The sequence below is a fragment of the Ranitomeya imitator genome, chromosome 1 (genome assembly GCF_032444005.1).
Source record: "Ranitomeya imitator isolate aRanImi1 chromosome 1, aRanImi1.pri, whole genome shotgun sequence".
Lineage (NCBI taxonomy): Eukaryota > Metazoa > Chordata > Amphibia > Anura > Dendrobatidae > Ranitomeya > Ranitomeya imitator.
Genome location: NC_091282.1, coordinates 734,060,519 through 734,072,756, shown reverse-complemented (window position 1 = coordinate 734,072,756; position 12,238 = coordinate 734,060,519). Strand labels below are relative to the sequence as shown.

General features: G+C 43.9%; 1 protein-coding gene across 5 annotated transcripts in view; it reads right to left on the bottom strand.

Moving 5' to 3' along the window:
- Window positions 1–12,238, bottom strand: part of PCNX4 (pecanex 4) — a 108,492-nt gene that overhangs the window by 36,109 nt on the left and 60,145 nt on the right. For all 5 annotated transcript variants that reach the window (XM_069733514.1, XM_069733542.1, XM_069733551.1 and 2 more), the window contains one exon: window positions 4,152–4,268. In XM_069733514.1, the coding sequence (XP_069589615.1) occupies window positions 4,152–4,268 (117 nt within the window). The remainder of the gene's footprint in view (window positions 1–4,151; window positions 4,269–12,238) is intronic.

Genomic DNA, 12,238 nt, shown 5'->3' with positions numbered 1-12,238 from the left:
ACAACGTGATACGATCGCGTTGTTCTGGTGGTCTCCATGGAGTCCCCGGATCCAAAATGGCCTGCTGAGAACAGGCGCCGGAAAGCCTCCTGCACTGCCTGTCAGATCGCTGATCCGACACAGTGCTATGCAAAGTGTCAGATCAGCGATCTGATGTAATATAGTGATGTCCCAACCTGGGACAATGTTAGAAATTAAACAAAAATAAAAATGGAATATATAAAAAATAAATAAAGAAATACATAAAAAATAAATAAATATATTTTCCAAAAAATCCATTTATGTAAATTAAAAAAAACAACAATAAAAGTACACATATTTGGTATCGCCATGTACGTAATGACCCGCTCTATAAAACTATCCCACTAGTTAACCCCTTCAGTTAACACCGCAAAAAAACAAATAAAAAACAATGCTTTATCATCATACTGCTGAACAAAAAGTGCAATAAAATGTGATCAAAAAGACGGAAATAAATAACCATGGTACTGCTGAAAACGTCATCTTGTCCCGTAAAAAAAACCCACCATACAGCCTCATCGGCAGAAAAATAAAAAGTTATAGCTCTCAGAATAAAGCGATGCAAAAACAAAATTTTTTTTATATAAAATAGTTTTTATTGTATAAAAGCGCCAAAACATAAAAAAATTATATAATTGAGGTATCGCTGTAATCGTACTGACCCGAAGACTAAAACTGCTTTATCAATTTTACCACACATGGAATGGTATAAATGCCCCCCTAAAAAATTCAGGAATTGTTCATTCTGCCTCGCAAAAGTCGGAATAAAAAGCGATCAAAAAATGTCATTTGCCCGAAAATGGTGCCAATAAAAACGTCAACTCATCCCGCAAAAAACAAGACCCCACATGACTCTGTGGGTCAAAATGTGGAAAAATTATAGCTCTCAAAATGTGGTGATGCAGAAACTATTTTTTGCAATAAAAAGGCGTCTCTTAGCGTGTCACAGCTGCCAAACATAAAAACTCGCTATAAAAACCTGCTATAAATAGTAAATCAAACCCCCTTTAGGGAAAAATACTAAAATTAAAAAAATGTATTTATTTCCATTTTCCCATTAGTGTTAGGGTTGGGGCTAACGTTAGGGTTATGGTTGGGGCTAAAGTTAGGGTTAGGGTTGGGGCTAAAGAGAGTTTGGAGTATGTTTACGTTTGGGATTAGGGGTGTGTCAGGGTCAGGGGTGTGGTTAGGGTTATGTTTGAGATTAGGGCTGGGATTAGGGTTAGGGGTGTGGTCATGGTTATGGTTCAGGTTGGGATTAGGGTAAGGGGTGTGGTTATGGTTCAGGTTGGGATTAGGGTTAGGGGTGTGTTCGGGTTAGGGGTGTGGTTAGGGTTGGGATTAGACTTAGGGGTGTGTTGGGGTTAGGGTTGGAATTAGAATTGGGGGATTTCCATTGTTTAGGCACATCAGGGGCTCTCCAAACGCAACATGGCATCCGGTCTCAATTCCAGCCAATTCTGCCTGGAAAAAGTAAAATGGTGCTCCTTCCCTTCCAAGCTGTGCCGTGCGCCCAAACAGGGGTTTACCCCCACATATGGGGTATCATTGTACTCAGGACAAATTGGACAACAACTTTTGAAGTCCAATTTCTCCTGTTACTCTCGTGAAAATAAAAATTTGGGGGCTAAAATATAATTTTCGCGGAAAAAAATAATTTTTTTATTTTCACGGCTCTGTGTTATAAACTTTAGCGAAACACTTGGGGGTTCAAAGTTCTCACAATACATTTAAATAAGTTCCTTGGGGGGCCTAGTTTCCAATATGGGGTCACTTGTGGGGGTTTCTACTGTTTAGGTACATCAGGGGTTCTGCAAACGCAACGTGACGCCCGCAGACCAATCCATCTAAGTCTGTATTCCAAACGGCGCTCCTTCCCTTCCGAGCTCTGCCATGCACCCAAACAGTGGTTCCCCCCCACATTTGGGGTATCAGCGTACTCAGGACAAATTGGACAACAACTTTTTTAGTCCAATTTCTCCTGTTACCCTTGTGAAAATAAAAAATTTGGGGTGAAAAGATCATTTTTGTGAACAAAAAATTATTTTTCTTTATGGCTCTATTATAAACTTCTGTGAAGCACCTGGGGGTTCAAACTGCTCACCACACATCTAGACTAATTCCTTAGGGGGTCTACTTTCCAAAATGGTGTCACTTGTGGAGTGTTTCCACTGCTTAGGCACATCAGGGGCTCTCCAAACGCGACATGGCATCCGATCTCAATTCCAGCCAATTCTGCGCTGAAAAAGTAAAATGGTGCTCCTTCCCTTCCAAACTGTGCCGTGCGCCCAAACAGGGGTTTACCCCCACATATGGGGTATCATTGTACTCAGGACAAATTGGACAACAACTTTTGTAGTCCAATTTCTCCTGTTACCCTTGTGAAAATAAAAAAATTGGGGCGAAAAGATCATTTTTGTGAAAAAAAATTATTTTTCTTTATGGCTCTATTATAAACTTCTGTAAAGCACCTGGGGGTTCAAAGTGCTCACCACACATCTAGATTAATTCCTTAGGGGGTCTACTTTCCAAAATGGTGTCACTTGTGGGGGGTTTCAATGTTTAGGCATATCAGAGGCTCTCCAAACGCGACATGGTGTCCGATCTCAATTCCAGCAAATTTTGCATTGAAAAGTCAAATGGAGCTCCTTCCCTTCCAAGCTCTGCCATGTGCCCAAACAGTGGTTTAACCCCACATATGGGGTATTGGCGCACTCAGGACAAATTGTACAACGACTTTTGTGGCCCAATTTCTCATGTTACCCTTGGTAAAATAAAACAAATTAGATCTGAAGTTAAAATTTTGTGGAAAAAAGTTAAATGTTCAATTTTTTTTAAAACATTCCAAAAATTCCTGTGAAGCACCTAAAGGGTTAATAAACTTCTTGAATGTGGTTTTGAGTACCTTGAGGGGTGCAGTTTTTAGCATGGTTTCACTTTTGGGCATTTTCTGTCATATAGGCCCCTCAAAGTCACTTCAAATGTGAGGTGGTCCCTAAAAAAATGGTTTTGCAAATTTTGTTGTAAAAATGAGAAATCACTGGTCAACTTTTAATTCTTATAACTTCCTAACAAAAAGAAAATTATGTTTCTAAAACTAATGTAAAGCAGACATGTGGATAATGTTATTAACTATTTTGTATGATATGACTCTAAGGGCATAAAAACTAAGTTTAAAAATTGCAAAATTTTAAACGTTTTCGCCAAATTTTCCTTTTTTCTTTCAAAAATAAACGCAAGTCATATCGAAGAAATTTTACCACTATCAAAGTACAATATGTCACGAGAAAACAATCTCAGAATCACCAGGATCCGTTGAAGCGTTTCAGATTTATGACCTCATATAGTGACAGTGGTCAGAATTGAAAAAAAAATGGAGTGGTCAGGAAGTTGAAAACAGGTTTCGGGGCCAAAAAAGTATTTTTGGTTTATCAAAGTACTAAAAAGTTAAAAATCATATCGTTCACCAACACATTAGATACAAATCATTGAGCATCTGATCCAATCTCCCCATTGTTTTCCAAATTGAGCAATTGCATCTCTTGTTATATAAATCTTCTTTTCCATCAGAATTGTAATATTTAAGCACTGGACTATTTCATCCATCTAAGGGGGACCAATGTTTAAATAAAATATTTTGGAAAATGCCAGCTGCACTAAGGAAGAACCAGCGAGACATGCAGCCGCAGGAACTCGAACATATTTTTCGAGCACGCTGAAGACACTCTGTTAGCACACTAGCATGCTTGAATAATGCTTTATCCGAGCACGTTCGATAATTATTAGTCACATCCATTCAGATCATGACTTATTTTTTGTTGGAAAAAAAAAAAGGATGAAAAAACGGATGCAAAATGTACGACAATCAGTTTGCATTCATCTTTCATAGACTAATATTTTTTAAAAATCCATTTGTTCTCCGTTTTTTTGCATCCTGTAAAAAAAATTAATAAATGGTGGACTGAAACGGATGTGTGCACAAACATATGCGAAGCGGATACATGTTAGACGTACCTATTCTATGTAAATACAAACGCATCCGTTAAGACAGGAGATTGGAAGTGAAATGACACGTTAATAACAGCGAGAAATGTGTTTCCTTCTGCCTATCACGTGGGACGCAAACTTACTACAATGAGTCGTATGCCAGTGTCCAGCCCGACGTTCCACCACACATTTGTGTTAAACAGCTGTACAACAGATACGACAACCAGCTCAAGCATGGCATTCTCTGTATTCTGCCAGATCTAAAAAAAAAAGCAGGAAAAGAAGAATGTCAGAAAAATGTGGCACTTACAAAATCCAAAACCTTATCAGCCTTTATGAATCACACGGACTATCCGTAGAGGTATAAAGTAGGGATGGCAGGTGTCCTTGGGCAGATTTATGCCCATAACAAGCACCAATTGACAATACCGCTTTGATCGGCGCTCGGTTAAGGAGATCGGTGATAACATTTTGCAAAAGAATCCACATACAGTAATAAATAGATCTTGAAAACTTGTCATAAGCAGTTTTAGTTTCTAATCAGGATTATACAGACATTCTGACATACATTTTCAAAGAACGTACACTGGCCTCATAGGTCTACTTAGGCTTCTTTCACACTTCCGTCTTGAGACGGCCGTCATAATGCGACGGACGTTGTAAAAAGATTGCCAAACAGATGGAACGCATCCAGTAACCTGAGGGATCCGTCGAATTTGGTAGTACGTGGATTTTACGTGGATCCATAAAATTTGCATGAAAATGTATAAAGAGAGATTTTTTTTTTTCTCCGGACTAGAAAATCCTTCCGGGCATGCTCAGAATGAAAAAACGGGATACGTCGCTAGATTCCTGTGTTTGACGGTCAGGGACGGATCCTGCCTCCATAGGCTTCCATTATAGCAAACGACGGACAGAGCAGGACCTGTCGCTGAGGGATTTTCCGACGTGCAATAAAAGTTCCTCTGCACGTTTTCTCCGCCCGACGGACCTCTATTTTCCAACGGATCCAGTGCACGATGGATGAAACATTTGCAGGATCCTGTTTTTTCAAAACTCAACGGATTATGACAGGAGGTAAAAGACGGAAGTGTGAAAGAGGCCTTAATGTATGCAGCTGTTTTGTGATATCTGATGACAGATCTGCATTAAGCATTGGTGAACTGAATCCCTATGAAGAATGAATGTTAAAATGATCGATCAGTCCCCATACAGTTTGCATATCCCTGTTTGCACAGGGAAAGGTGTTTCTGAGAACAAGAAAGTAAAATATGCAATGTATTTTGCTCACAGATTGGCTAATCACTGCCATGTTTACTTCCGTGTTAAAATGGGCCTTAAAATTTTTTTTCCCTACTTTAAAGCCTATTTTGTATGGGCCAAGGGTGGGAGATCTAAAAGAAAAAAAACCTGTATCTACTGCCTGGACTAATTAGCGTGGAACAGAGAAGTCGGTGCGGAGATTTCAGTTCCTCATTCTGTGCCCATAGACAATGAAAGAGATTTATCAATCTGAATATGCCAGAATTCAGTATTTCACCAAATGTGTTAGTCTCTGTCTGCACCTTGTCCTACATACAAGGGACGTGAATACCACCCTCTCCCGGCTGCAATTTGAAATAAAGGCTTGGCTTTACTCACCCTCCCCGGGTCCAGCACTAAGTCTCCACTGCTGCTCCTGGTGTGTTATTGTCGACGGCACCGCAGCCAATAACTGAGCTCAGCAGGTCTGCCCAAGCTGACAGCACGAGCCGCTGAGCTGACTGCTGAAGACAACAACATATACTGGGAGAAGAGGTAGAGACTTAGAGCTGGACCCAGGGAGGGCGAGCAATGAGCTAAATCCAAATGGGAAGCAGACTATGGGCCCATATCAGATGAAATATGGGAAAACATCCTGGATTCCACTTCCAGATATACAGGGTATACAGACTGCACAAAATGTGTGTGGTAAGGATGAAGCCCATTTAATACATATGCTATGGGAAAGCACAATTGGGAGTATTTTGAAAAGAGGTGGTATCTCTCATAGAATGGAGTCGATCACATAAAACTTCGGTTAGATCCAAGAAGGTATACTAGAAGAAGAGATGGACTCAGAGTCCTCCATATATTTCGTTCCAAGTTCACAAATTACTTATCTTATACTGGGTAGATTACAGTCCCACTACTACTGCAGAAATAATAAACAATAAGACTTGAAAAAGGCAAAGTACTGAAAAATAAATCCACTACACAAATTTGTGAAAAGTGGTTTTGATACTCCATGGTTGCCTCCTAGTATTTTTGTAAGAGAACAGATGATGCAAATGTTTTCTGCACTTTTACGATGTATCTAAATTAATACTGATAGAGATTGCATTGGTCTTTTGAATATAAACATATACTAATGGGTGGGGTGGAAATTGACTTTTTATTTGCCTAAAAAGTAGTATTTTTGGTACTCGCCATAAAATCTCTTTATCGCTTCATTGGGAGACGCAGGTAACCATGGGACGTCCTAAAGCAGTCCCAAGGGAGGAAACAGATTATCATACTCAAATTAGGTCGGGTGACAGACGAGAGTTGGTTGCAGCACCCTTCTACCTAGAGCAATATCAGCAGAGGTGTAGATATGTACCCCGTAGAATATTGCAAATTTATGAAAGGATGACCAGGTAGAGGACTTGCAAATTTGAGTTGCAGAGGCCTGGTGACGAATGGCCCAGGAAGCCCTCACTCCTAGAGGAGGTGGTCTATTCTTAAAGGGAACCTGTGACCCCCCCCCCCCCCCCCCCCCCGGCGTTTGAAACTCACAGGAGCCACCTTGTGCAGCAGTAATGCTGCATTCTGACAAGGTGGCTCTTTTAGTTATTGGTGCTGTAATTTGTCCGAAATACCTGTCTTCAGTCCTGGAGGCAGGTATTTCCCCCCCCTGCTGCAGACGCCTCACGACCGTCACTCAAGTCTTCTTGGCGCCGGGCGCCGCCTCCTCAGCGCTGTTTGTTTTGAAATCTGCCGGCGCCTGCGCTCTTTTGTCCTGCCTGGGGTAGTCGCAGTGAGTGCTGCCCGTCTGTCCTCATATGCAGTCTCGCTGACTGCGCCTGTGCGGCCACCCTGCCTGTGAATCCCAGCCCCTCAGTGTCTTCTGATTTATTTACACTGCGGGGCTGGGATTCCTGGGCATGCGCACTGCGTGTCTAAGCCACTCACCCAGGTCGCAGTGTGTATGCCCAGGAATCCCAGCCCCGCAGTGTGAATAAGTCAGAAGACACTGAGGGGCTGGGATTCACAGGCAGGGCGGCCGCACAGGCGCAGTCAGCGAGACTGCATATGAGGACAGACGGGCAGCGCTCACTGTGCCTGCCCCAGGCAAGACAAAAGAGTGCAGGCGTCAGCAGATTTCAAAACAAACAGCGCTGAGGAGGCGGCGCCTGGGGGTGTGACAGGTTCCCTTTAACTCAGTAAGCTTCCAGTATAGCCGAGCAGATCTACAACAGATAGCCATGCATCCTGGTAAAGAAGATGGCCACCCACAAAGAGAGGATTCCCAGGTGAGAGGTGACCAGTCATGTAGAAGAGAATCTATTGGATCGAGACCCTGAGGACTTGGAAGAGCGACCAACTGGGGAAACATGCTGGGGCAGGTTTGTATAACGGCTTTCTTCTCTCTCGCTGAGAAGGACACCGATCTCGATGAGAGGAGGTCCCAATGGACAAGAAATGACAAAAGGGGTGAAACTGAAGAGAACGTCTCCTGGTGAATGGACGTTTTGGCTTAGGCTGAGGAAGCGTGGCGTACAGGAAGAGCCGTGATCCTTGGACGGAGAGATTGGTAAGGGATTTTATGGAGGCCGGATTAGCATTCCAGGCTTTGAGCCAGAGGATTCTGCGTTTGGCTACAATATTGCTAGTAACGCGCGGAACAGTTGGTGGCGTCAAGAGACGCAGCGAGCAAGTATCTTTCTAAGTCAGATTTTTAACATCAATATCCCACAGGAGGAGGCACAATTGTTAAAGGGGTCCTTTCCTTTCCGATGGTGTAATGGTGCTATGAAATATCTTGGGGTCCAATTGCCCCCTCAGACTTGTCCTAGCTCTTCCATCTGAATCATGAGCCTTTGCTCAGTCATGTCAAAATGGAGCTCAAGGCTTATGATAAAACATGATTATCTTGGTTGGGTAGAATTAACGTACTAAAGATGGACATTCTTCCAAAACTGCTTTATGTATTATAAGCGGTTCCAATTGCACTCCCATGTTTAAGCAACTAAATACAGTCTATAACAATTTCATTTGGAGATCAAAAAGATCAAAAGACTAGCCATTACATTTTTGGCTAGATCTAAATCTCAAGGGTGGCCGGCCTCGCGAATTTTCAACTCTATCATGCTGCGGCTGTTTTGGGGCGGATAGTGGACTGGTTTCATAGTGCAAATCAGAAGCATTGGGTCACAGTAGAGTCATTCTTATCATGCCTAGACTTAACTTCTCTACCCTGGGATTTCTAAGCACTTACTTTCTTCAAAGGGACCACTTCCCCCATTAACAGTTGATCTTCTCAGAGTTTGGGACCAATTGATAAAGAAACTTAAGATTTCTAAGATTCCAGGACCTAGAGGTACCTTCACACTAAACGATATCGCTAGCGATCCGTGACGTTGCAGCGTCCTGGCTAGCGATATCGTTCAGTTTGACAGGCAGCAGCGATCAGGATCCTGCTGTGATGTCGTTGGTCGGGGCTGAAAGGCCAGAACTTTATTTGGTCGCTGGATCTCCCGCTGACATCGCTGAATCGGCGTGTGTGACGCCGATTCAGCGATGTCTTCGCTGGTAACCAGGGTAAACATCGGGTTACTAAGCGTAGGGCCGCGCTTAGTAACCCGATGTTTACCCTGGTTACCATCCTAAAAGTAAAAAAAAAACAAACACTTCATACTTACCTTCCGCTGTCTGTCCCCGGCGCTCTGCTTCTCTGCACTCCTCCTGCACTGGCTGTGAGCACAGCGGCCGGAAAGCAGAGCGGTGACGTCACCTCTCTGCTTTCCGGCCGCTGTGCTCACAGCCAGTACAGAGAAGCACAGCGCCGGGGACAGACAGCGGAAGGCAAGTATGAAGCGTTTGGTTTTTTTACTTTTAGGATGGTAACCAGGGTAAATATCGGGTTACTAAGCGCGGCCCTGCGCTTAGTAACCCGATGTTTACCCTGGTTACCCGGGGACTTCGGGATCGTTGGTCGCTGGAGAGCGGTCTGTGTGACAGCTCTCCAGCGACCAAACAGCGACGCTGCAGCGATCCGGATTGTTGTCTGGATCGCTGCAGCGTCGTTTAGTGTGAAGGTACCTTAGGACACCGATCACTGACAATCCAGAATTCCCCCCCTGGAGTTGGAGTGAGTAAATTCCTGGTCTTCAACTATAAAACTAGACTCCATCACGTCATTGCAAATTTCACTAATGTAATCACTAAACAAGCTCTCTATCCCACTCCATCTATTCAAGAATGGTCTCTTGAAATTGATTTTTTGTGTAGAAAGGAAAGACTCTCTGCTCATAATAAAATTACCTCAGACAAAGTTTTCTGTATTTGGCAAGGATGGATTTTATTCAGAGATTCCACGGAGGAGTACTCAATCCTTCTGACGTGATGAAGACATCATATATTGTAATAGTACATACCTGAATCTGTGTGGATTCACAAATCTTGCTCAACTCTTCCTCTTGCCTAAGGGTACCGTCACACAGTGCAATTTTCATCGCTACAACGGTACGATCCGTGACGCTCCAGCATCGTAACAATATCGCTCCAGCGTCGTAGACTGCTGTCACACTTTGCAATTTACGACGCTGGAGCGATAATTTCATGACGTATGTGCGATGTAGAAGCCGTTGGTTACTATGCGCACATCTTATACGATATATGTTACACCATGCGATCATGCCGCCACAGCGGGACACTAGACGACGAAAGAAAGTTTCAAACGATCTGCTACGACGTACGATTCTCAGCGGGGTCCCTGATCGCAGGAGCGTGTCAGACACTGCGATATCGTAACTATATCGCTCGAACGTCACGAATCGTGCCGTCGTAGCGATCAAAATTGCACTGTGTGACGGTACCCTTAGGATCTCTTCTTGACTTTTCTATTTTGTTAAAATTTTCTACTAAAAGTTCTTTTCCTTCCTTTGCCAGGCTTGACAAAGCCCAACTTGATTGCAAGAAGTTAATGAACAAGTTGTTAATATGTCATACTTTTCTTTAAAAAAAAAAGGGGGTATTCTGATATGTGATTTGATGTTAATATATCTTGATATTTTTGACAACTATAATGAAAACTATCTCTTTGGTTGTATTTAAAAATGCTGTAACTATATGCTGTTCTCAATTAATAAATAAACTAGTTTATGAAAGAAAAAAAAAAAGATATCCAACTGCTTTCTACCAGGGTAGCGCTTTTCTGGGTGTTTGGTACGTGTCTGGATCAGATTCTGACTCAGAATCCAGGTAGGACCCCGGGGCCACCTCAGGAGAGGAGGAGTGGGATACCAAGGGCATCCTGGAGGATGTGGAAGGAGAAGGAAAACCAGACGAGGAAATGGAATGTATCCACTTCTTAGACTTTATCCTTGATCTGCAATGCTGGGGGTGTGACTGACAGGTGCCGGAGGGTTGTTCTGAGAAACAGTCGGGGCACTGATGCCGACTGAAGGGTTAGGTGAATGTTCAAGGACCTGTACCAAGGACTGGGACACTTCGGTTAGGTCAGGTACTGACTGAGAAATAGCAACAGTCTACTGCGGGGGAGGGGGTGTGCTCTCGTCACGGGCAGTGGGGTGTCCTGTGAAGCTTGCATGGTAGAAGGGCTGCAATTTTGGCAGAAAGCTGCGGCCTGACCTGTGCGTCATTTCTTTTTTGCAGAGGGCACAGGTGTAGTGAATGACAGTGTGGAAGGGACGCAAGACTCCTTAGGTTTGGGCATATATACATAGACCTGGGGCTAGCTAGGAAGCGTTGCTGAGGAGGGATAAGCCTATATAGGAGGAAAAAAAAAAAAAAACACAGCCAGGACAAAGCCTACCCGTTCCAGGAATTGTTCTGTTTTAGTATATGGGAAAAGACAGGCTCTGCTGAAAAACAAAGCAATGGAGCTGCGAATGGAGAAGTTACACCGCTGGAGCCGGAGGTAGTGAGGGAGAAGGAAGGGGAGAGCCCAAACAAGGTGCAGTGAAAGCCCGCATGTGAGAAAAAAAACAAGCACTCCCATAGGAGGGAAAGCGCGCACGATGGGGAAAGGAACGTGAACAAGGAGTGGAGGCCTTAGAGAAGCTGGGGGCTAAATTTAGTGTAGATTATTGGCACGTCAGAAATCGCGCACTGGAAAGACGAGATGAGCTGGACTCTCCTTTATCATATCTGATGCCCCCCGCCGCTTTGAAGAGGGACTGTGTACAGTACCTGTCTGTCAAGGTCCCAACTTCTACTCCATGGGAGTATGGAATCAGGAGCCCCCAGGTGAGGAGGGAGTCATTGGGAAAATGCGTCCTCCTTCCCATACTGACATGGTCACAAACGGTTCATAAGACTGTCGACCCTGAGGAAGGCAGGGTCACTGAGGAGTGACCACCGTCTTCCTCTCGGCCCGGGTTTTTAGTGTGCTGGGGTGGGTGAAAGGCAAAGGTCTGGCTGCCACGACCCACCCTGAGACACACCTGTTACACCCAGTTACCCTGAAGAGAAGAACCCGAAAAACACAAGAGAAAAGCGTTCTAAAACACAAAAAGGTGACCTAAGAAGAAAAATACGGATCTGGAATAAAATCTAGGTCCTCCTCCAGCTGACACTAAGCTTGAACTGACAAGGTTTGTTCCAGGCAATGGGCACACCCTACTGAGGAAGAGCCAACTTTTTCTCTTTTGCTTAGGCCTGTTTCACACGTCAGTGGCTCCGGTACATGTGGTGACAGTCTTCCACCCCTATGGGAGGTGGAGCCGCATATTCATCACTGTAATGAGCGTCACCACGTGACCGCTCATACAGGACAAGCTGCGACGCTGAGAGGAAGCATCGAGGGTGCTGGGTGACCATTTTATTTCCAGCGGGCGGGCGCACAGGGGGTGGGAGGGGGCAGATTACTGGGAACTTTATTTTAACAACCAAAAAAATAAAAAAACAATGATTTTTCATTCCTTCTCTCCAGCGAACACTGCTGGGGAGAAGGAATGAATGCTGGCTTCAGCACCACATGCAGGGG